General features: G+C 43.6%; 2 protein-coding genes across 8 annotated transcripts in view; both read right to left on the bottom strand.

Annotated features, from left to right (window-relative positions):
* The window catches only part of LOC112247624 (tyrosine-protein phosphatase non-receptor type 6-like), a 32,437-nt gene extending 19,419 nt beyond the window's left edge, over positions 1 to 13,018 (bottom strand). The window contains exons 1-5 of one of the 7 annotated variants that reach the window (XM_042304981.1): positions 12,739 to 13,018; positions 8,860 to 8,884; positions 6,450 to 6,572; positions 3,150 to 3,344; positions 621 to 810 (exon numbers count right to left, since the gene is read on the bottom strand). In XM_042304981.1, the coding sequence (XP_042160915.1) occupies positions 621 to 810; positions 3,150 to 3,344; positions 6,450 to 6,572; positions 8,860 to 8,867 (516 nt within the window). In that variant the 5' untranslated portion in view covers positions 8,868 to 8,884; positions 12,739 to 13,018. Of the gene's footprint in view, positions 1 to 620; positions 811 to 3,149; positions 3,345 to 6,449; positions 6,573 to 8,859; positions 8,885 to 9,175; positions 9,405 to 9,875; positions 9,915 to 12,738 lie in introns of those variants that run through there. The other 6 variants (XM_042304980.1, XM_042304982.1, XM_042304976.1 and 3 more) reach the window with 6 other exon arrangements.
* Positions 13,019 to 14,173: 1,155 nt separating this feature from the next.
* Positions 14,174 to 24,318, bottom strand: part of LOC112237890 (chromodomain-helicase-DNA-binding protein 4) — a gene marked incomplete in the record, with an annotated part of 82,449 nt that continues 72,304 nt past the window's right edge. Inside the window, 2 exon segments of the mRNA XM_042304975.1 lie at positions 14,174 to 15,470; positions 15,634 to 15,829. Of these exon segments, the coding sequence (XP_042160909.1) occupies positions 15,268 to 15,470; positions 15,634 to 15,829 (399 nt within the window).

The raw sequence follows: 24,318 nt of genomic DNA, 5'->3' as shown, positions 1-24,318 counted from the left end.
CGCATGAATATAAAGTATTTAATAACAATTCTCATGTATTTTATTGGAATCGTATATGCATTTTCACACATCACCTAAGGGTCCAAATAAATACGTAACTAACTAATTAAAACATAACCGCTTGGCAGACTTGTTTTTTAAGTAAAACTTTTGTAACCAGGATGTGGTCAGTGATATCTTTCAAACTCAATCCTCCATGTTCATATTGACTGGACTTTGCATAACTGTTTCTGTGCTGAGACAGTAGTGGTGGTGTGTTTGATGTTTGTCAGGTTTTCTCCTAGATGTTGGAAGCAGGAAGGTCACTCGTTGCATAAGAATAAACATTTTGGGGAAACTGAAAATTGGTCTGGTTTCATAACTAGATGTAGTCAGATATGAGAAAAACTATAGCAAATATTACAATGTGAATTGCAATAGTGAATGTGAGTGAATGTGTGTTAGAGAGAGAAAAACACAAACACTCTCACATGCTCGTACACACTTATTTGCCCACACACAGAAACACACACACACACACACACACACACACACACACACACACACACACACACACACACACACACACACACACACACACACACACACACACACACACACACACACACACACACACACACCTGGCACATGATCTTTATGTGTGAGACCCTCCTCCCTCCGCAGGATGCCTTGCTCTTCTCCTCAGTCAGAACAGACAGAACAAAGTCTCCAGGTTTGGACAGAGACTCCCGCACCAGGAAGGTGCCCGGCTCGTCCCGTTCCCATAGCAACTTCTCTGCGTTGGGGCCTGACAGGTGTCCATGATACCACCTGTATGGTGTATGACAGAGAAGGGGTCAATGAAGCTCAAATGGAAACATCACTATGCCCTACAACAGGGCTGGCCAAACCTCCTCCTGGAGAGCTGCTGTGAGTACAGGCATTTGCTCCAGCCTTGCTCTAACACATTGGATTCAGCTAATCATAGTTGTAATAAGCAGCTCATAAAGCAGAAGCCAGTGTGTTAGAACAGGGCTGTATAGTACTCTACTGTAAAAGTACGGTTTGCAGCTGGTTCATTGCTACCGGATAGACAGTGAACGCAAGTGTAAATATAATGTACTGCAACTGTTTTGCGTGGGAATGGAAAGTAGTAGAGGACTTTAATAAATGGTTGAGGACATTTTGGTAACTAATGTGTATTTATGGCCTGTACAGATGCACTGTATGTGGGTTTATGCAAGGTATTTCTGTCCTGCGAGTATAGTGTATGTGAGTGTGTGTTTGCGTGCATGCGTGTGTGTGTCTGGGAGAGTTTACACTCGTTAGTATGGGGATCGTCTCTGAGTGCTGCCTGCTGTTTAAATTTAGGCACAGTTCTCGATTTCTTCATCTGAACTTCCTGCTTTGCGGGCGGAAAATTCTGATGACAAGATTTCGTGGCTCAAGACAGCATGATATTAATAGCCTGAGCTCCACACAAACTACCCCCCTACCTCACCACCCCCCTTTCCTCACCCCATATCACCAATCCCTCCCATTCCGCACCCCATATCACCAACCCTCCCTTCCTCACCACATATCACCCCCCCATTCCTCACCCCATATCACCAAATCCCCCATTCCTCACCCCATATCACCAAATCCCCCATACCTCACCCCAAAGTGCAGAATTTGAGGGTACTATCATCCATATCGGGTGAACGTTTAGAAATTGCAGCACTTTTTGTACATAGTCCCAACCAATATTTGGCCCCATATTCCTAGCACGCAATGGCTACATCAAGCTTGTGGCTCTACTAACTTGTTGGATGCATTTTCAGTTAGTTTTGGTTGTGTTTCAGATTATTTTGTGGAGTCACTTTTATTGTAAATAAGAATATAATATGTTTCTAAACACTTCTGCATGACTGTGGATTCTACCATGATTACAGATAATCATGAATGGATTGTGAATAATGATGAGTGAGAAAGTTACAGAGGCATAAATATCATAGCATGACACCTCTGCATTAAAATGAGACCATAAAGCACACCATCACAGCAGTACCTGTGATATGGGTATCAAGAAAGAGATCAGAAAGACTGAAACAGAGCAAGAGTGAGATGGAAGTTAGGAGAGAGGAAGATATTGAGGGTCTGGTCACTGTTTTCAAATGTGTCAAAACCTAAAGTTTCCAACCGCAGCAAGAAAGGGAAGTTAAACTGACAGAGAAAAGAGAGCGGGGAAAGGAGGGGCAGTGAGGGTAGAACATGAGGGATTTACACACACACACGCCACACACACACACACACACACACACACACACGACATACACACACACGCCACACACACACACACACACACACACACGCCACACACACACACACACGCCACACACACGCACGCACGCACGCGCCACACACGCAGTCACACACACACACACACACACACACACACACGCACACACGCACACACACACACACACACACACACACGCACGCGCCACACACGCACTCACACACACACACACACACACACACGCACGCGCCACACACGCACTCACACACACACACACACACACGCACGCGCCACACACGCACTCACACACACACACGCACGCGCCACACACGCACTCACACACACACACGCACGCGCCACACACGCACTCACACACACACACACACACGCCACACACACGCCACACACACACACACACATACACACGCACGCGCCACACACGCACTCACACACACACACACGCACGCGCCACACACGCACTCACACACACACACACACACGCACGCGCCACACACGCACTCACACACACACACACACGCCACACACACGCCACACACACACACACATACACACGCACGCACGCACAGACACGCCTCAAAGTAAAGACTATAGAATTACCTTTCCTTCTGAAAGCTTTATGATCCTCAACATTAAGCGTTTAGATTAAGAAAGTATGAAATGACAAAATGGCTGGATGTCTCAGGAGTATTTTATATGATCTGCTTCCGTTTGATAAATATCATTTGAAATTCAGAGGAACAGTGAAAGCAGAGCACAGGCCTCTGAATGGTGAAGTTCGGGGATAGAGATTTCAGGCAAGAGTACACAGACCTGACTGACTGACTCTGGTGGAATTAAGGGTTAGGGGTAAAGGATAGAGTGCACTGACCTCTCGGTGGTGGGGTCAGAGCAGTTGAAGGGGTATTTGAGCTCGATGATGGTGCCGTCTTTGTCCTGCAGGATCCCGTTCTCTGCAGTGTAGTGCTCCACCAGCTCGGACAGCGTGGCAAACTTCTCCCCTCCATACAGGTCGTAGAAGTCCCCTGTGTTTTGGATACGGATGTGGGTCACCAGCTCACCCACCCTGGGGTCAAAGATCAGGGGAGGGGGGACATTCGTGGGCCAGTCAGTGACAGTAGACAATTCTTCCTAAGATAGTTTTAAGTAAATAAAAACAATGTAAAGTAGCGAAAGAGAGATGCAGTGTATCTGTCCCTGACAGAGAGCAAGAAAAGGAGAGAGGAAAGGACGAGTGAGGAGAGAGGATATACTATAAATCAAATTTAATAAAATCACATTTTCAAATCAAATGTTTTTGGTCACATACACATCTAGCAGATGTTATTGCAGGTGTAGTGAAATTCTGTAGGTTAACATACAGTGCCTTCAGCAAGTGTTCACACCTCTTGACTTTTCCCACATTTATTATTGTTAGGTCCTGAAATTCAAATTGATAAAATGTTGATTTTTGGGTCACTGGAATGCACACAATACCCCATAACGTCAAAGTGGAATTATGTTTTTCAAATGTTTGACAAATGAATTACAAATAAATAGCTGAAAGGTCTTGAGTCAATAAGTATTAAACTCCTTTGTTATGACAAGCCTTAATAAGTTCAGGAGTCAAATGTGCTAACCAATTTACATAATAAGTTGCATGGACTCACTCTGTGTGCAATAATAGTGTTTAACATGATTTTTTGTAACCCACACACACAATTATCTGTAAGGTCCCTCAGTTGAGCAGTGAATTTCAAACACAGATTCAACCACAAAGACCAGGGAGGTTTTTCAATGGCTCACAAAGAAGGGCACCTATTGGTAGATGGGTAAAAATAAAAAAGCAGACATGGAATATTCCTTTGAGCACTGTGAAGTTATTAATTATACTTTGGATGGTGTATCAATACCAAGAAAGATACACGCATTCTTCCTAACTCAGTTGCCAGAGAGGAAGGAAACCGCTCAGGGATTTCACCATGAGGCCAATGGTAACTTTATAACTATAACTATAACTACTATAACTATAACTTTAACAGTTATAGAGTTTAATGGCTGTGGTAGGAGAAAACGGAGGATGGATCAACAACATTGTAGTTATTTCACAATACTAAACTAATTGGCAGAGTGAAAACAAGGAAGCCTGTACAGAAAAACATGCATCTTGTTTGCAACAAGGCACTACATAAAGTAACACTGCGAAAAATGTGGCAAAGAAATTCACTTTATGTCCTGAAAATAAAGTGTTATGTTTGGGGCAAATCCAATACAACACATTACTGAGTACCACTCTCCATATTTTCAAGCATAGTGTTGGCTGCATTATGTTATGGGTATGCTTGTAATCATTAAGGACTGGGGAGTTTTTCAGGATAAAAAATAAACGGAAGGGAGCTAAGCACAGGCACAATTCTAGAGGAATGCCTGGTTCAGTCTGCTTTCTACCAGACACTGGGAGATGAATTCAGCTTTCAGAAGTACAATAACCTAAACTACAAGACCAAATCTACACTGAAAAAAAGACAGTGAATGTTCTTGAGTGGCCTTGTTACAGTTTTGACTTGAATCTGCTTGATTTTGATTTATTTAAATTTTTTATTTAATTTAACATTTATTTAAAGAACAAATTGTTATTTATAATGACAGCCTACCCTGGCCAAACCTGGACAATGCTTGACCAATTGTGTGCCACCCTAAGGGACTCCCAATCACGGCTGGATGTAATTCAGCCAGGATTCGAACCAGGGACGGTAGTAGCGCCTCTTGCACTGAGATGCAGTGCCACTCGGGAGCCCAAATCTATGGCAAGACCTGAAAATGGTTGATCAACAGCCAATATGACAGAGCTTGAAGAATTTTGAAAAGAATAATGGGCAAATGTTACACAACTACTTATCTAATCAAGTTACAGTATATTCGTTTTTTACTTTTCTTTTTTTTTCTTCTATTTTGCAAATGTTTTAATTTTCCTTCCACTTTGATATCCCAGATTATTTTGTGTAGAGCATTGACAAAAAATGACAATCCCACTTTGTATCACAACAAAATGTGGAAAAAGTCAAGTGATTTGAATACTTTCCGAAGGCGTTGTAGGTTGAGAAAAGGAGAGAGAAGGAGAGACAAAGAAGGAGAGAAAGAGATGGAGTATCTCCATCTGATGGAGAGAGATGAGGAAAAGGAGATGGAGGATGTCCATCTGATGGAGAGAGAGGAGGAGAAAGAGATGGAGGATGTCCATCTGATGGAGAGAGAGGAGGAGAAAGAGATGGAGTATCTCCATCTGATGGAGAGAGAGGAGGAGAAAGAGATGGAGGATGTCCATCTGATGGAGAGAGAGGAGGAGAAAGAGATGGAGTATCTCCATCTGATGGAGAGAGAGGAGGAGAAAGATATGGAGGATGTCCATCTGATGGAGAGAGAGGAGGAGAAAGAGATGGAGGATGTCCATCTGATGGAGAGAGAGGAGGAGAAAGAGATGGAGGATGTCCATCTGATGGAGAGAGTAGAGGAGAAAGAGATGGAGGATGTCCATCTGATGGAGAGAGAGGAGGAGAAAGAGATGGAGGATGTCCATCTGATGGAGAGAGAGGAGGAGAAAGAGATGGATGATGTCCTAGCTGATGGAGAGAGATGAGGAGAAAGAGATGGAGGATGTCCTAGCTGATGGAAAGAGAAAGAGATGGAGGATGTCCTAGCTGATGGAGAGAGAAAGAGATGGAGGATGTCCTAGCTGATGGAGAGAACGGAGGAGAAAGAGATGGAGGATGTCCTAGCTGATGGAGAGAAAGGAGGAGAAAGAGATGGAGGATGTCCTAGCTGATGGAGAGAAAGGAGGAGAAAGAGATGGAGGATGTCCTAGCTGATGGAGAGAAAGGAGGAGAAAGAGATGGAGGATGTTCTAGCTGATGGAGAGAAAGGAGGAGAAAGAGATGGAGGATGTCCTAGCTGATGGAGAGAGAAAGAGATGGAGGATGTCCTAGCTGATGGAGAGAAAGGAGGAGAAAGAGATGGAGGATGTCCTAGCTGATGGAGAGAAAGGAGGAGAAATAGATGGAGGATGTCCTAGCTGATGGAGAGAGAAAGAGATGGAGGATGTCCTAGCTGATGGAGAGATAAAGAGTTGGAGGATGTCCTAGCTGATGGAGATAAGAGAGATAAGGACAAAGAAAGAGATGGGGTGTATTCCTACCTGACAGAGAGAGAGAAGTCTCCCTGGTTCTTCCTGCTGGGTCGGGCCAGGAAGCTGCCATGGACGCCCCGGCTCTTCAAAACAGACTCAGCATCCAAGCCAGAGATATCCCTGTGGAACCACCTGGATACACAGAGAGAAACACATTACATACATACACTACCGTTCAAAAGTTTGAGATCACTTAGAAATGTCCTTGTTTTTGAAAGAAAAGCACATTTTTTGTCCATTAAAATAACATCAAATTGATGAAGCTGCCAGTTGATGACTTGTGAGGCATCTGTTTCTCAAACTAGACACTCTAATGTACTTGTCCTTTTGCTCAGATGTGCAACGGGGCCTCTCACTCCTCTTTGTATTCTGGTTAGAGCAGAGTTCCTCTGTCCAGTCTCTGTGTTCTTTTGCCCATCTTAATCTTTTCTTTTTTTATTGGCCAGTCTGAGATATGGCTTTTTCTTTGCAACTCTGCCTAAAAGGCCAGCATCCCGGAGTCAGCTCCTCACTGCTGACGTTGAAACTGGCGTTTTGCGGGTACTATTTAATGAAGCTGCCAGTTGAGGACTTGTGAGGTTTCTGTTTCTCAAACTAGACACTCTAATGTACTTGTCCTCTTGCTCAGTTGTGCACCGGGGCCTCCCACTCATCTTTCTATTCTGGTTAGAGCCAGTTTGCACTGTTCTGTAAAGGGAGTAGTACACAGCGTTGTACGAGATCAGTTTCTTGGCAATTTCTAGCATTAATAGCTTTCATTTCTCAGAATAAGAATAGACAGACGAGTTTCAGAAGAAAGTTCTTTGTTTCTGGCCATTTTGAGCCTGTAATCAAACTCACAAATGCTGATGCTCCAGATACTCAACTAGTCTAAAGAAGGCCACTTGTAATGCTTCTTTAATCAAACAACAGTTTGCAAAAGGGTTTTCTAATGATCAATTCGCCTTTTAAAATGATAAACTTGGATTAGTTAACACAACATGCCATTGGAACACAGGAGTGATGGTTGCTGATAATGGGCCTCTGTACGCCTATGTAGATATTCCATAAAAAATTTGCAGTTTCCAGCTACAATAGTAATTTACAACATTATCAATGTCTACACTGTATTCTGATCAATTTGATGTTATTTTAGCGGACAAAAAATGTGCTTTTCTTTTAAAAACAAAGACATTTCTAAGTGACCCCAAACTTTTGAACGGTAGTGTATATATACAGTATATACAAACCACACACACACAGATCAGACCACGCACATAAGCACATGTATACACAAATGGTTATCATCTGGCCCTGCCGCACCTGTCCACTGAGGCACATCATCTCTTTGATACTCTGTTTCTTCCCTCAGGGGGGGGAACTTATATGAGACGTGGTAATAAAGACGAGTTAAATCACAATGTGTCTGTTAAATCCCATTTCAAAACCCTGCATTCCATTACCAGGTCATAGATTAACACAGTACTAGGTACCATTACCAGCTCATAGATTAACACAGTACTAGGTACCATTACCAGCTCATAGATTAACACCGTACTAGGTACCATTACCAGCTCATAGATTAACACAGTACTAGGTACCATTACCAGCTCATAGATTAACACCGTACTAGGTACCATTACCAGCTCATAGATTAACACAGTACTAGGTACCATTACCAGCTCATAGATTAACACCGTACTAGGTACCATTACCAGCTCATAGATTAACACAGTACTAGGTACCATTACCAGCTCATAGATTAACACAGTACTAGGTACCATTACCAGTTCATAGATTAACACAGTACTAGGTACCATTACCAGCTCATAGATTAACACAGTACTAGGTACCATTACCAGCTCATAGATTAACACAGTACTAGGTAGAGAGCAGTCTACACAGCATTATTGCAACCTTTTTTAAGTAAACGCTAGTATACAAGTGTACAATATTGTTTCAAGAAAATAACTAGCATAACGTTTGAATGGAAAAGCCTGCATAAGGCCTAAGAGATGACAAACAGACCACCTACCCACAAACTCACCTCACCACAAAGCACCAACTTTTCATTCTATGGATACTATACTAGCCTATTCTACAGAACAACCTGCTGCTAATGATATCTTCTTGCCAAGCGTCAGTGTAGTTGTAGCTACACAAGACATGGTAGAGATATTGATAGTCAGAATTGGGGAACATTTCAAGAATGTGAAAAACGACTGCAAAATAGCTGGGAATTCCTACAGAGTTTGAAAACAAATCGTTACGTGTGGACTACAAACACACAAGACAGCAGAAAAGACTAAAGAACAAAGTACTGATGGTAAAGAAACAGAGAGAACAAGTAAAAGAAAGAGAGAAGTTGACATCACGCGTTAGGTAAAGGCAGAGACCAGGGTTGAGCAACTGGGTCTTGAGAGGGAGGAGATCAACTCACCGAACCATTTTCACCTTCACTTCTTCTGGGCCCAAAGAGAAGGAGACGGGATAGTGAGGGTACACATTTACAAATCATGTTTTACTTCCATTATCATCCCTCTCACTAACTGCCCTCCTCCACACATTAGTCTGCTGTATTTCTTCCTCCATTTATCTCATTCAACATCACATACGCAAAGAACACCATTCTAAACAACCTGTCTTTTCTTCCTCTTTTACTCCCACGCTCCTCTGTTCATCAAACTCTCTTTCCTCCCTTAGCCTTTCTCTTTCTCGATATATCTCACATTAGGTAGATAAGTAAACAATCTTACTGTTCTCAGCTCCTTCTGAAAACAAGCGACACTCTTGCTGACAGGCTCGTGTATGTCTTACCCTTCTTCCCTCCCCTCTTTTTGATTTTTCTCTCTGTCGTTCTGTGATACTCTCTCGCTCCTTCCTTCCTTTTTGTGGCTCTTTTCACAAAACAGTGAAAGCAAGAGACAGACATGAACAAAAAAAGCTGACAGGCCGGAATCTCTTACAGAAAGAGATACTTTATAAATGTCAACGCAATAAAAAACGCTTAGATTTCATCTTTAAAATGTATCTATAATTTTTTCTCTCTCCTTGCCTCAATCTAATGTCACATCTCTCTCTCTCTCTCTCTTGTCTATCTCCTCAGAATGATCAAAGCACCACTAGTGTTTTGCAAACAGACACAGTCTAGTGAGATTACTCTGAATATGTCATACCATACACTGTTCTTCAATGAGATAATGAACTAGAGAGAGCGAGCGAGAGAGAGAGAGATGGAGAGAGAGAGAGAGAGAGAGGGAGAGAGAGAGAGAGAGAGAGAGAGAGACAGAGAGAGAGAGAGATGGGAGTAAGGTAAAGGTAAACTAAGGAACTGCACATCTGCACACCATCACTATCAGGAATGAAAAACACACTAGCCCCTTCAGTATATACTGGTTAAACTAATCATACATTTTTCTCGGTCCTTCTCATTATCTATCTTTCCTTCTAACCCACCTGTCCTCCACTCCTCCCCTCTTCTGTCTGAGTGTCTGTTCTCTTCTTTCAGCTGTGTGTGTGCAAGTGTGTGCGTCTAACCTTTTGTGTGCCATTTGGTTTGATGCACAAAGGTCATGCTCCTATTACACTTCCTTATTTTCAGAGTGCGACCTTCCCCCCCGTGTGTCGCTCTCAAACCATTTACAACTGTGAGGTCATGATAACAAACTTACAACAAGCAACACACACACACAACTATAGTCAGGATAGCAACTACACAACACTGTTCATGTGAGCAGCAATACAAGACATGTGAGCATGCTACAAGAAGAGGTGGGCTACATGTATACTAAAGGCTGGTCCACAGAAGTCTGTTAGAGCTTGAAACTGAAACTACTCTTCCCACAATGCAACAGCCAGCTGGTGTGGCTACGAAAGCAGCATAGCAACAAAGCAGGGCTGTATAAGTTAACAGCTTGATGTTACAGTGTGACTGCCTGTTCAAGTTAGTGTTACAAATTTCAATACAACCAACATGCAAAGCAGCAGAGAGTAGGTGAGAGGTGCCATTTAAAGCTCCTGATCTGTAGTGGCTGGGGCCGAGAGCACTATGTATCTTGTGTGCCACATATGTCTGAATGCCTTTTTGTGTGTGGTGTGAGTTATATATAATATGCATTATTATCAAATAATAGCACATAAAGGTTAAATACATGTGTTTTTTGGACAGAGCCTCACCAGGAGAAGACCTGGAGGAAGTGAGAGACAGAGACAGACACACTTTTCTGGGGTTTGGGGGGACTGATTCAATCTGAGACGTAGGAGCTGAGAGAGGAACGTCAGAACCCCATTGTGTTTTTCACACTGTTAAATCTACGACCTGAACACTAGAGGTGGAGGCTGATGAACCTGTGAAGTCTGTGACACGGGAAGACAGCTGTGAAATTGTCCATCTTTCTCTCTGCTTTTCAGGCTCTGATGATACATGTATAGAGCTGAGAGCTGACGTTGAGAAGGGCTTTTCCCTGTTCAGTCATGTTGCTGTTGTGTATCATTTCTAACACCCAAAAGTGATGACCACCTTCCACAAAGATTCACACACACTTACTAACACACACATACCAAGTGATGACATCTCTTGATCCAGTCACTCCTTCAGGGTATGCACACACTCTCACACACACTGATTAACACACATACACACGTGTGTTTTTCTCGCACCCAAAGTCCAAGTGATAAGGATTTGCCTTCATTGAAAGAACATACTCTCACACTGACTAATAGTGACGGGGGAAAACATTGATACATTTACATATTGGGATATCATTTTTGACGATATATCGTATCGTTTTGACAAAATTGCAATACTAGTTTTGCTATAGTAGGCTGTACTTGCACTAAAACTCCATTATTTTCCCCTTCATATCTTGTTCTCCATCTTCTTTTTAAATAAGGAACCCATTTGTTTTCAGCACATTTATTTCCATGACTGATCAAAACCCGTTTTACCATGGCTCTCTCTCGTCTCTACAGCAGACATTTGGTGAGCAATATGTTTGGAAAATCGAATCGCAATAAAATCACAATATCGAATCTCAATACATATAGAATCGTGAGAATCGTAAGAACCGCAATACTAATCATATCAGCACCTAACTATTGTTTTGTACCGTCAGTGTATATTGAACTGTATTTTTGTCATGTGTGGGGAAAGTGACATGTATGTAGAAACATATCTGGGGGGAAAAGTGTGTAAAACAAGGTTGCTTTTGTCCTCTGAAAGGAGGGGTGGGGGACACAGGAGGTTGGTGGCACCATAATTGGGGAGGACGGGCTCGTGGTAATGGCTGGAGCAGAATAAGTGGAATGGTATCAAATACATCAAACACATGGTTTCCAACACATCCTTTCCAGTCATTATTATGAGCCGTCCTCCCCTCAGCAGCCTGGTGGGGGATGGGTTTGAAATAAATACTAATAAATGACACCAAAGAGCCCTGTCTGACAGTAACTATTGTCAATACAAGAATCTTCCAGGGCTATCACTTTGGCTTGCAAATCGTATCATCTCTCTTGCCTGGACATTTAAATGTATGTAAATACACAGAGTATACAAAAGCTTTCTGTGACATAGACTGACCAGGTGAATCCAGGTGAAGCTATGACCCTTATTGATGTCACCTGTTAAACCCACTTGAATCAGTTTAGATGAAGGGGATGAGACAGGTTAATGAAGGGGTTTTAAGCCTTGAGACAAATGAGACATGGACTGTGTATGTGTGCCATTCAGAGGGTGAATGACAAGACAAAAGATTGAAGTGCCTTTGAACTCGGTATGGTAGTAGGTGTCAGGCGCACCGGTTTGTGTCAAGAACTGCAACGCTGCTGGGTTTTTCACGTTCAACAGTTTCCTGTGTGTATCAAAAATGGTCCACCATCCAACTTGATACAACTGTGGGAAGTCAACATGGGCCAACCTCCCTGTAGAATGCTTTCGACACCTTGGAGAGTTCAAGAGTCCAATTGAGGCTTTTCTTAGGGCAAAAGCAGGTGCAACTCAAAAATAGGAAGTTGTACACAGAATGATCAGCCGATGAGAACATAATTAGTTCTCCCACGTGTGATTTTAAATACATACATTACAGAAGGCTAGAGTGTACATACACAAGCATGCGAGCGAGCACACACACGTACACACACATGCACAGACTAACAGACGTTTGTACTGCAGGTGTTAGAACAATGGTTAACACCAGGAATTGCAGACACACAAACATACTGGTTAGTGAAACAAAATGCCTGCAGCAGTTTGAGTTGGGCTCTCTTCCCCTTTCACACCTGTGAGCTTCACATGCTAACTGTGTCTATAGATAGTACTTACCCACAAGACATTGAATGGACTTTTGCTCAGGTGTTCTAGACAGCAGTTCAGTCTCATAGATCCAGTCTTTAAAACAGAACAAAGATGAGCTAGGGGTTAGTGCAGTGTGGTCTGTCCACGGTGTCCAGTTAACTAGAGTATACTACACTGTTCCAGCTGCTTCTCTCTTCTGTCCCTCTATCTACCTCTTCTTTCTCACTCATTTCCTCTGTCTCTCCCTGTTCCCCCTGTTTTCCTTCTTGCTCTCTACAATTCCTCTGACTGCCCTCTCTCTATCCCTCCCTATCTCTCTATCCCTCCCTCCCTATTCCTCAGTCCCTCTCTCTATCCCTCCCTATCTCTCTATCCCTCCCTCCCTATTCCTCCGTCCCTCTCTCTATCCCTCCCTATCTCTCTATCCCTCCCTCCCTATTCCTCCATCCCCCTCTCTATCCCTCCCTCCCTATTCCTCTGTCCCTCTCTCTATCCCTCCCTCTCTATTCCTCCGTCCCTCTCTCTATCCCTCCCTATCTCTCTATCCCTCCCTATCTCACTATTCCTCTGTCCCTCTCTCTATCCCTCCCTATCTCTCTATTCCTCTGTCCCTCTCTCTATCCCTCCCTATCTCTCTATTCCTCCGTCCCTGTCTCTATCCCTACCTATCTCTCTATTCCTCCGTCCCTGTCTCTATCCCTCCCTATCTCTCTATTCCTCCGTCCCTGTCTCTATCCCTCCCTCCCTCTCTCTCTCTCTCTCTCTATTCCTCCTTCCCTGTCTCTGTCCTGATAAGTTATCAGCAGGCTCTATTACAACGCAGTATTTTGTCCCGCCCTGTAATTTCCCGCAATTTTCATAATTGCACCTCTGTCTGTCTGGGAAAACAAGTCTGTTCCTGTCTCTCTCTTCTTCTCTCCCTCTAACCGTCCATGTGTTCTCCTTCCCTCTCCTGCAAAATGAAATGAGCTTTCACCTTTCCCATCATACATTTACAGCCACACTCCCTCCTCTTCCCGTACCTGTGTTCTATGGTTTTATTACTTTATAGATAGTTAAATCAGATGATGCCCTTCCACAGACCTTGTAGGTCAAATTATGACACGTACCATTGGTCATTTAAGCAATAAGGCCCGAGGAGGTGTGGTATTTGGCCAATATACCACAGCCAAGGGCTGTTTTTAAGCACTATGAAACGTGGAGTGCCTGGACACAGCACATAGTCGTGGTATATTGGCCATATACCACAAACCCCCGAGGTGCCTTATTTCTATTATAAACTGGTTACCAACGTAATTAGAGCAGTAAAAACACACGTTTTGTCAAACCCATGGTATACGGTCTGATATACCACAGCTGTCAGCCAATCAGCATTCAGGGCTCGACCCCACCCAGTTTATAATACAATGTGATGTATCCAGATAATAATGCCCTCACATAATAAAGGGCAAACAAACAAGCATCACAAACTGTTACCCTTTTTATTGGAGTTCTCAGAAGAAACTGTAACGATAAAAACAACAAGCTGGTAACCATAATAATATTCCAAAATGTAAAAGAACAAAATATTAGACTAAGACATTTAATTAATTTAGAGATTGCCATCATTCTCAATGCAGCCCCGTGTGTCTACACTAGTGGAGCTATTGCATGTCCTTATTTGGGCAAAAAGGGGGCGAGGCCTCCGGGAACATTTGTGATGCAATCGTTCAGGAATGTAGAGCTGCAGGACGGGGCGTGGCCGAGGAGCGGGGAGAGCCAATAACAGGCTAGTGTTATGGACCACCTGAGTGTACAGGTGAAGGGAGCAGTGAAGAGGGGGAGGGGCAGGAGTGTAACACAGAACCAATATTATTCTACTAAAGCATCCTCATCAGTTGATAGTTATTAACAGTCTCTCTGTGGGAAGTATAGAGCAGTGTGCCCACCTACAGACAAACAGACACACACACACTCACACACACACACACACACACTGAGAAGAGGTACACACCCAGAAATGGAATGGGCAGAACAGACATAGTTCTAAATTCCACATGATTTCATATTTACTGAATTGAATTGTACATGTTGCATATCGAATTTAATTCTGCACACCCATAGAACAACGAGTCCACATATTATAGAACCTTTACTTGGAGTGGAAAAGTCCATTTGACCCATTCTAATCCTATGGGACAGAGCCAGGTACACCGCTGTCTATTTTAGAGACAGGCTTGGGGAAAGATACAGTGAAAACAACCTCTGTGAAAGTTAGACACATAACAGACAGACACAGTGCTGCAGTTCATTAGGTAGATACTGTAGAGAAGGTGTTCCCAGTGGAGAACAGAGACTGTGTTCCTCCAGGTGTCTTTGGGTGAAGAGGAAGCAGAACATTTGTCGTCTGCTGTGTCCAGAGAAGATGTGTTGGTGGGTAGAGACCTTACTCTACTGTCCAGAGTGTGAGTTTTGGTTTGGGGACAGAAGAGGTGCAGAGTGGGGGTGAGATGAGGGTCACTCTCCGATTCCAAAACACGGATGGGAGAACGCCTTGGGGAGGACTGGCGGAATTGGTCAGCGTGGCACCTGCATCTGCTGCGTGGTCTGTGATTGGCTCTGCCCTGTGACGTCGGACCCGCGGCTGGCCAATCGGCTGAGGATGTTCCTCTCCGACATCTGCAGCCTCACGGCGACGGGTGGTATACGGGCGATGGTTGCTGGGAGACGGGTGACGTCGGCCTTCATGTCACTCAGAAGCTCCTCAAGCTGTTTGAGAACTGAAGGAGAGAGACATAGTTACCACCACCAAAGTCCAACTGACAGAGTTTAGGAAACAATAACGAGAGAAAGAAGAAAAAGAGATGATGGAAGTGGGTAAGAACAGCAGAGACAGAAAAGAGACCATGAGAAAGAAAGAGAGCGAGTCTGTGTGTGGTCTACCTTTGTGCAGTACTGCGTTAGCAGGCTTGTTCCCTGACATGGACTCCTTGCTGAGGTGTTGGTGGGACTCAGCCAGACACTCCACCTCACTGAAGCGGGTGTTGAGGGCCATGGAGGGGTGGGCCGGGTCCTCAGACATGTTCAGGTAGGCTGCCCTGCGAAGCTGCTCCTCAATCACCAACGCCTGCTCCAACAACTAGAGTCAGAGGGGGGACAGTGGGAGAGAGGGAAGAGGTAAACAGTGACAGAAAGAGACAGGAGAGAGGCAGAGATTAACAGAAAGAGACAGTGGGAGAGAGGGAAGAGGTAAACAGAGTGATTAACAGAAAGAGACAGTGGGAGAGAGGGAAGAGGTAAACAGAGTGATTAACAGAAAGAGACAGTGGGAGAGAGGGAAGAGGTAAACAGAGTGAAACAGAAAGAGACAGTGGGAGAGAGGGAAGAGGTTTAACAGAAAGAGACAGTGGGAGAGAGGGAAGAGGTAAACAGAGTGATTAACAGAAAGAGACAGTGGGAGAGAGGAAGAAGGTAAACAGAGTGATTAACAGAAAGAGACAGTGGGAGAGAGGGAAGAGGTAAACAGAGTGATTAACAGAAAGAGACAGTGGGAGAGAGGGAAGAGGTAAACAGAGTGATTAACAGAAAGAGACAGTGGGAAGAGGGAAGAGGTAAACAGAGTGATTAACAGAAAGAGACAGTGGGAGAGAGGGAAGAGGTAAACAGAGTGATTAACATAAAGAGACAGTGGGAGAGAGGGAAGAGGTAAACAGAGTGATTAACAGAAAGAGACAGTGGGAGAGAGGGAAGAGGTAAACAGAGTGATTAACATAAAGAGACAGTGGGAGAGAGGGAAGAGGTAAACAGAGTGATTAACAGAAAGAGACAGTGGGAGAGAGGGAAGAGGTAAACAGAGTGATTAACATAAAGAGAGAGAGGGAAGAGGTAAACAGTGGGAAAGAGAGAGGGAAGAGGTAAACAGAGTGATTAACAGAAAGAGACAGTGGGAGAGAGGGAAGAGGTAAACAGAGTGATTAACATAAAGAAAGAGACAGTGGGAGAGAGGGAAGAGGTAAACAGAGTGATTAACAGAAAGAGACAGTGGGAGAGAGGGAAGAGGTAAACAGAGTGATTAACAGAAAGAGACAGTGGGAGAGAGGGAAGAGGTAAACAGAGTGATTAACAGAAAGAGACAGTGGGAGAGAGGGAAGAGGTAAACAGAGTGATTAACATAAAGAAAGAGACAGTGGGAGAGAGGGAAGAGGTAAACAGAGTGATTAACAGAAAGAGACAGTGGGAGAGAGGGAAGAGGTAAACAGAGTGATTAACAGAAAGAGACAGTGGGAGAGAGGGAAGAGGTAAACAGAGTGATTAACAGAAAGAAAGAGACAGTGGGAGAGAGGGAAGAGGTAAACAGAGTGATTAACAGAAAGAGACAGTGGGAGAGAGGGAAGAGGTAAACAGAGTGATTAACAGAAAGAGACAGTGGGAGAGAGGGAAGAGGTAAACAGAGTGATTAACAGAAAGAGACAGTGGGAGAGAGGGAAGAGGTAAACAGAGTGATTAACATAAAGAGACAGTGGGAGAGAGGGAAGAGGTAAACAGAGTGATTAACAGAAAGAAAGACAGTGGGAGAGAGGGAAGAGGTAAACAGAGTGATTAACAGAAAGAGACAGTGGGAGAGAGGGAAGAGGTAAACAGAGTGATTAACAGAAAGAGACAGTGGGAGAGAGGGAAGAGGTAAACAGAGTGATTAACAGAAAGAGACAGTGGGAGAGAGGGAAGAGGTAAACAGAGTGATTAACAGAAAGAGACAGTGGGAGAGAGGGAAGAGGTAAACAGAGTGATTAACAGAAAGAGACAGTGGGAGAGAGGGAAGAGGTAAACAGAGTGATTAACAGAAAGAGACAGTGGGAGAGAGGGAAGAGGTAAACAGAGTGATTAACAGAAAGAGACAGTGGGAGAGAGGGAAGAGGTAAACAGAGTGATTAACATAAAGAAAGAGACAGTGGGAGAGAGGGAAGAGGTAAACAGAGTGATTAACAGAAAGAGACAGTGGGAGAGAGGGAAGAGGTAAACAGAGTGATTAACAGAAAGAGACAGTGGGAGAGAGGGAAGAGGTAAACAGAGTGATTAACAGAAAGAGACAGTGGGAGAGAGGGAAGAGGTAAACAGAGTGATTAACAGAAAGAGACAGTGGGAGAGAGGGAAGAGGTAAACAGAGTGATTAACAGAAAGAGACAGTGGGAGAGAGGGAAGAGGTAAACAGAGTGATTAACAGAAAGAGACAGTGGGAGAGAGGGAAGAGGTAAACAGAGTGATTAACAGAAAGAGACAGTGGGAGAGAGGGAAGAGGTAAACAGAGTGATTAACAGAAAGAAAGAGACAGTGGGAGAGAGGGAAGAGGTAAACAGAGTGATTAACAGAAAGAAAGAGACAGTGGGAGAGAGGGAAGAGGTAAACAGAGTGATTAACAGAAAGAGACAGTGGGAGAGAGGGAAGAGGTAAACAGAGTGATTAACAGAAAGAGACAGTGGGAGAGAGGGAAGAGGTAAACAGAGTGATTAACATAAAGAAAGAGACAGTGGGAGAGAGGGAAGAGGTAAACAGAGTGATTAACAGAAAGAGACAGTGGGAGAGAGGGAAGAGGTAAACAGAGTGATTAACAGAAAGAAAGAGACAGTGGGAGAGAGGGAAGAGGTAAACAGAGTGATTAACATAAAGAGACAGTGGGAGAGAGGGAAGAGGTAAACAGAGTGATTAACAGAAAGAGACAGTGGGAGAGAGGGAAGAGGTAAACAGAGTGATTAACAGAAAGAGACAGTGGGAGAGGGGAAGAGGTAAACAGAGTGATTAACAGAAAGAGACAGTGGGAGAGAGGGAAGAGGTAAACAGAGTGATTAACAGAAAGAGACAGTGGGAGAGAGGGAAGAGGTAAACAGAGTGATTAACAGAAAGAGACAGTGGGAGAGAGGGAAGAGGTAAACAGAGTGATTAACAGAAAGAGACAGTGGGAGAGAGGGAAGAGGTAAACAGAGTGATTAACAGAAAGAGACAGTGGGAGAGAGGGAAGAGGTAAACAGAGTGATTAACAGAAAGAGACAGTGGGAGAGAGGGAAGAGGTAAACAGAGTGATTAACAGAAAGAGACAGTGGGAGAGAGGGAAGAGGTAAACAGAGTGATTAACAGAAAGAAAGAGACAGTGGGAGAGAGGGAAGAGGTAAACAGAATGATTAACAGAAAGAGACAGTGGGAGAGAGGGAAGAGGTAAACAGATTGATTAACAGAAAGAAAGAGACAGTGGGAGAGAGGGAAGAGGTAAACAGAATGATTAACAGAAAGAGACAGTGGGAGAGAGGGAAGAGGTAAACAGAGTGATTAACAGAAAGAAAGAGACAGTGGGAGAGAGGGAAGAGGTAAACAGAGTGATTAACATAAAGAAAGAGACAGTGGGAGAGAGGGAAGAGGTAAACAGAGTGATTAACATAAAGAGACAGTGGGAGAGAGGGAAGAGGTAAACAGAGTGATTAACATAAAGAAAGAGACAGTGGGAGAGAGGGAAGAGGTAAACAGAGTGATTAACAGAAAGAAAGAGACAGTGGGAGAGAGGGAAGAGGTAAACAGAGTGATTAACAGAAAGAGACAGTGGGAGAGAGGGAAGAGGATTAACAGAAAGAGACAGTGGGAGAGAGGGAAGAGGTAAACAGAGTGATTAACAGAAAGAAAGAGACAGTGGGAGAGAGGGAAGAGGTAAACAGAGTGATTAACAGAAAGAAAGAGACAGTGGGAGAGAGGGAAGAGGTAAACAGAGTGATTAACAGAAAGAGACAGTGGGAGAGAGGGAAGAGGTAAACAGAGTGATTAACAGAAAGAGACAGTGGGAGAGAGGGAAGAGGTAAACAGAGTGATTAACAGAAAGAAAGAGACAGTGGGAGAGAGGGAAGAGGTAAACAGAATGATTAACAGAAAGAGACAGTGGGAGAGAGGGAAGAGGTAAACAGAGTGATTAACAGAAAGAAAGAGACAGTGGGAGAGAGGGAAGAGGTAAACAGAATGATTAACAGAAAGAGACAGTGGGAGAGAGGGAAGAGGTAAACAGAGTGATTAACAGAAAGAAAGAGACAGTGGGAGAGGGAAGAGGTAAACAGAGTGATTAACATAAAGAAAGAGACAGTGGGAGAGAGGGAAGAGGTAAACAGAGTGATTAACATAAAGAGACAGTGGGAGAGAGGGAAGAGGTAAACAGAGTGATTAACATAAAGAAAGAGACAGTGGGAAAGGGAAGAGGTAAACAGAGTGATTAACAGAAAGAAAGAGACAGTGGGAGAGAGGGAAGAGGTAAACAGAGTGATTAACAGAAAGAGACAGTGGGAGAGAGGGAAGAGGTAAACAGAGTGATTAACATAAAGAAAGACAGTGGGAGAGAGGGAAGAGGTAAACAGAGTGATTAACAGAAAGAGACAGTGGGAGAGAGGGAAGAGGTAAACAGAGTGATTAACAGAAAGAAAGAGACAGTGGAGAGAGGGAAGAGGTAAACAGAGTGATTAACAGAAAGAGACAGTGGGAGAGAGGGAAGAGGTAAACAGAGTGATTAACATAAAGAAAGAGACAGTGGGAGAGAGGGAAGAGGTAAACAGAGTGATTAACAGAAAGAGACAGTGGGAGAGAGGGAAGAGGTAAACAGAGTGATTAACATAAAGAGACAGTGGGAGAGAGGGAAGAGGTAAACAGAGTGATTAACAGAAAGAGACAGTGGGAGAGAGGGAAGAGGTAAACAGAGTGATTAACATAAAGAGACAGTGGGAGAGAGGGAAGAGGTAAACAGAGTGATTAACAGAAAGAGACAGTGGGAGAGAGGAAGAGGTAAACAGAGTGATTAACATAAAGAAAGAGACAGTGGGAGAGAGGAAGAGGTAAACAGAGTGATTAACATAAAGAAAGAGACAGTGGGAGAGAGGGAAGAGGTAAACAGAGTGATTAACAGAAAGAGACAGTGGGAGAGAGGGAAGAGGTAAACAGAGTGATTAACAGAAAGAGACAGTGGGAGAGAGGGAAGAGGTAAACAGAGTGATTAACAGAAAGAGACAGTGGGAGAGAGGGAAGAGGTAAACAGAGTGATTAACAGAAAGAAAGAGACAGTGGGAGAGAGGGAAGAGGTAAACAGAGTGATTAACATAAAGAAAGAGACAGTGGGAGAGAGGGAAGAGGTAAACAGAGTGATTAACAGAAAGAGACAGTGGGAGAGAGGGAAGAGGTAAACAGAGTGATTAACAGAAAGAGACAGTGGGAGAGAGGGAAGAGGTAAACAGAGTGATTAACAGAAAGAGACAGTGGGAGAGAGGGAAGAGGTAAACAGAGTGATTAACATAAAGAGACAGTGGGAGAGAGGGAAGAGGTAAACAGAGTGATTAACAGAAAGAGACAGTGGGAGAGAGGGAAGAGGTAAACAGAGTGATTAACAGAAAGAAAGAGACAGTGGGAGAGAGGGAAGAGGTAAACAGAGTGATTAACATAAAGAAAGAGACAGTGGGAGAGAGGGAAGAGGTAAACAGAGTGATTAACAGAAAGAGACAGTGGGAGAGAGGGAAGAGGTAAACAGAGTGATTAACAGAAAGAGACAGTGGGAGAGAGGGAAGAGGTAAACAGAGTGATTAACAGAAAGAGACAGTGGGAGAGAGGGAAGAGGTAAACAGAGTGATTAACAGAAAGAAAGAGACAGTGGGAGAGAGGGAAGAGGTAAACAGAGTGATTAACAGAAAGAGACAGTGGGAGAGAGGGAAGAGGTAAACAGAGTGATTAACAAAGAAAGAGACAGTGGGAGAGAGGGAAGAGGTAAACAGAGTGATTAACATAAAGAAAGAGACAGTGGGAGAGAGGGAAGAGGTAAACAGAGTGATTAACATAAAGAAAGAGACAGTGGGAGAGAGGGAAGAGGTAAACAGAGTGATTAACATAAAGAAAGAGACAGTGGGAGAGAGGGAAGAGGTAAACAGAGTGATTAACATAAAGAAAGAGACAGTGGGAGAGAGGGAAGAGGTAAACAGAGTGATTAACAGAAAGAGACAGTGGGAGAGAGGGAAGAGGTAAACAGAGTGATTAACAAAGAAAGAGACAGTGGGAGAGAGGGAAGAGGTAAACAGAGTGATTAACATAAAGAAAGAGACAGTGGGAGAGAGGGAAGAGGTAAACAGAGTGATTAACATAAAGAAAGAGACAGTGGGAGAGAGGGAAGAGGTAAACAGAGTGATTAACAGAAAGAGACAGTGGGAGAGAGGGAAGAGGTAAACAGAGTGATTAACAGAAAGAGACAGTGGGAGAGAGGGAAGAGGTAAACAGAGTGATTAACATAAAGAAAGAGACAGTGGGAGAGAGGGAAGAGGTAAACAGAGTGATTAACAGAAAGAGACAGTGGGAGAGAGGGAAGAGGTAAACAGAGTGATTAACAAAGAAAGAGACAGTGGGAGAGAGGGAAGAGGTAAACAGAGTGATTAACATAAAGAAAGAGACAGTGGGAGAGAGAGGGAAGAGGTAAACAGAGTGATTAACATAAAGAAAGAGACAGTGGGAGAGAGGGAAGAGGTAAACAGAGTGATTAACATAAAGAAAGAGACAGTGGGAGAGAGGGAAGAGGTAAACAGAGTGATTAACAGAAAGAGACAGTGGGAGAGAGGGAAGAGGTAAACAGAGTGATTAACATAAAGAAAGAGACAGTGGGAGAGAGGGAAGAGGTAAACAGAGTGATTAACAGAAAGAGACAGTGGGAGAGAGGGAAGAGGTAAACAGAGTGATTAACAGAAAGAGACAGTGGGAGAGAGGGAAGAGGTAAACAGAGTGATTAACAGAAAGAGACAGTGGGAGAGAGGGAAGAGGTAAACAGAGTGATTAACATAAAAAGAGACAGTGGGAGAGAGGGAAGAGGTAAACAGAGTGATTAACAGAAAGAGACAGTGGGAGAGAGGGAAGAGGTAAACAGAGTGATTAACATAAAGAAAGAGACAGTGGAGAGAGGGAAGAGGTAAACAGAGTGATTAACATAACAGAAAGAGACAGTGGGAGAGAGGGAAGAGGTAAACAGAGAGATTAACAGAAAGAGACAGTGGGAGAGGGAAGAGGTAAACAGAGTGATTAACAGAAAGAGACAGTGGGAGAGAGGGAAGAGGTAAACAGAGTGATTAACAGAAAGAGACAGTGGGAGAGAGGGAAGAGGTAAACAGAGTGATTAACAGAAAGAGACAGTGGGAGAGAGGGAAGAGGTAAACAGAGTGATTAACATAAAGAAAGAGACAGTGGGAGAGAGGGAAGAGGTAAACAGAGTGATTAACAGAAAGAGACAGTGGGAGAGAGGAAGAGGTAAACAGAGTGATTAACATAAAGAGACAGTGGGAGAGAGGGAAGAGGTAAACAGAGTGATTAACAGAAAGAGACAGTGGGAGAGAGGGAAGAGGTAAACAGAGTGATTAACATAAAGAGACAGTGGGAGAGAGGGAAGAGGTAAACAGAGTGATTAACAGAAAGAGACAGTGGGAGAGAGGGAAGAGGTAAACAGAGTGATTAACATAAAGAAAGAGACAGTGGGAGAGAGGGAAGAGGTAAACAGAGTGATTAACAGAAAGAGACAGTGGGAGAGAGGGAGGAGGTAAACAGAGTGATTAACAGAAAGAGACAGTGGGAGAGAGGGAAGAGGTAAACAGAGTGATTAACAGAAAGAGACAGTGGGAGAGAGGGAAGAGGTAAACAGAGTGATTAACAGAAAGAGACAGTGGGAGAGAGGGAAGAGGTAAACAGAGTGATTAACAGAAAAGAGACAGTGGGAGAGAGGGAAGAGGTAAACAGAGTGATTAACAGAAAGAGACAGTGGGAGAGAGGGAAGAGGTAAACAGAGTGATTAACAAAGAAAGAGACAGTGGGAGAGAGGGAAGAGGTAAACAGAGTGATTAACATAAAGAAAGAGACAGTGGAGAGAGGGAAGAGGTAAACAGAGTGATTAACAGAAAGAGACAGTGGAGAGAGGGAAGAGGTAAACAGAGTGATTAACATAAAGAAAGAGACAGTGGGAGAGAGGGAAGAGGTAAACAGAGTGATTAACAGAAAGAGACAGTGGAGAGAGGGAAGAGGTAAACAGAGTGATTAACATAAAGAAAGAGACAGTGGGAGAGAGGGAAGAGGTAAACAGAGTGATTAACAGAAAGAGACAGTGGGAGAGAGGGAAGAGGTAAACAGAGAGATTAACAGAAAGAGACAGTGGGAGAGAGGGAAGAGGTAAACAGAGTGATTAACAGAAAGAGACAGTGGGAGAGAGGGAAGAGGTAAACAGAGTGATTAACAGAAAGAGACAGTGGGAGAGAGGGAAGAGGTAAACAGAGTGATTAACAGAAAGAAAGAGACAGTGGGAGAGAGGGAAGAGGTAAACAGAGTGATTAACAGAAAGAGACAGTGGGAGAGAGGGAAGAGGTAAACAGAGTGATTAACAAAAGAAAGAGACAGTGGGAGAGAGGGAAGAGGTAAACAGAGTGATTAACAGAAAGAGACAGTGGGAGAGAGGGAAGAGGTAAACAGAGTGATTAACATAAAGAAAGAGACAGTGGGAGAGAGGGAAGAGGTAAACAGAGTGATTAACATAAAGAAAGAGACAGTGGGAGAGAGGGAAGAGGTAAACAGAGTGATTAACATAAAGAAAGAGACAGTGGG

The sequence above is a fragment of the Oncorhynchus tshawytscha genome, linkage group LG23, assembly GCF_018296145.1.
Source record: "Oncorhynchus tshawytscha isolate Ot180627B linkage group LG23, Otsh_v2.0, whole genome shotgun sequence".
Lineage (NCBI taxonomy): Eukaryota > Metazoa > Chordata > Actinopteri > Salmoniformes > Salmonidae > Oncorhynchus > Oncorhynchus tshawytscha.
Note: the sequence above shows the minus strand (reverse complement) of the source record. Positions and strands in the feature narration are given on the sequence as shown.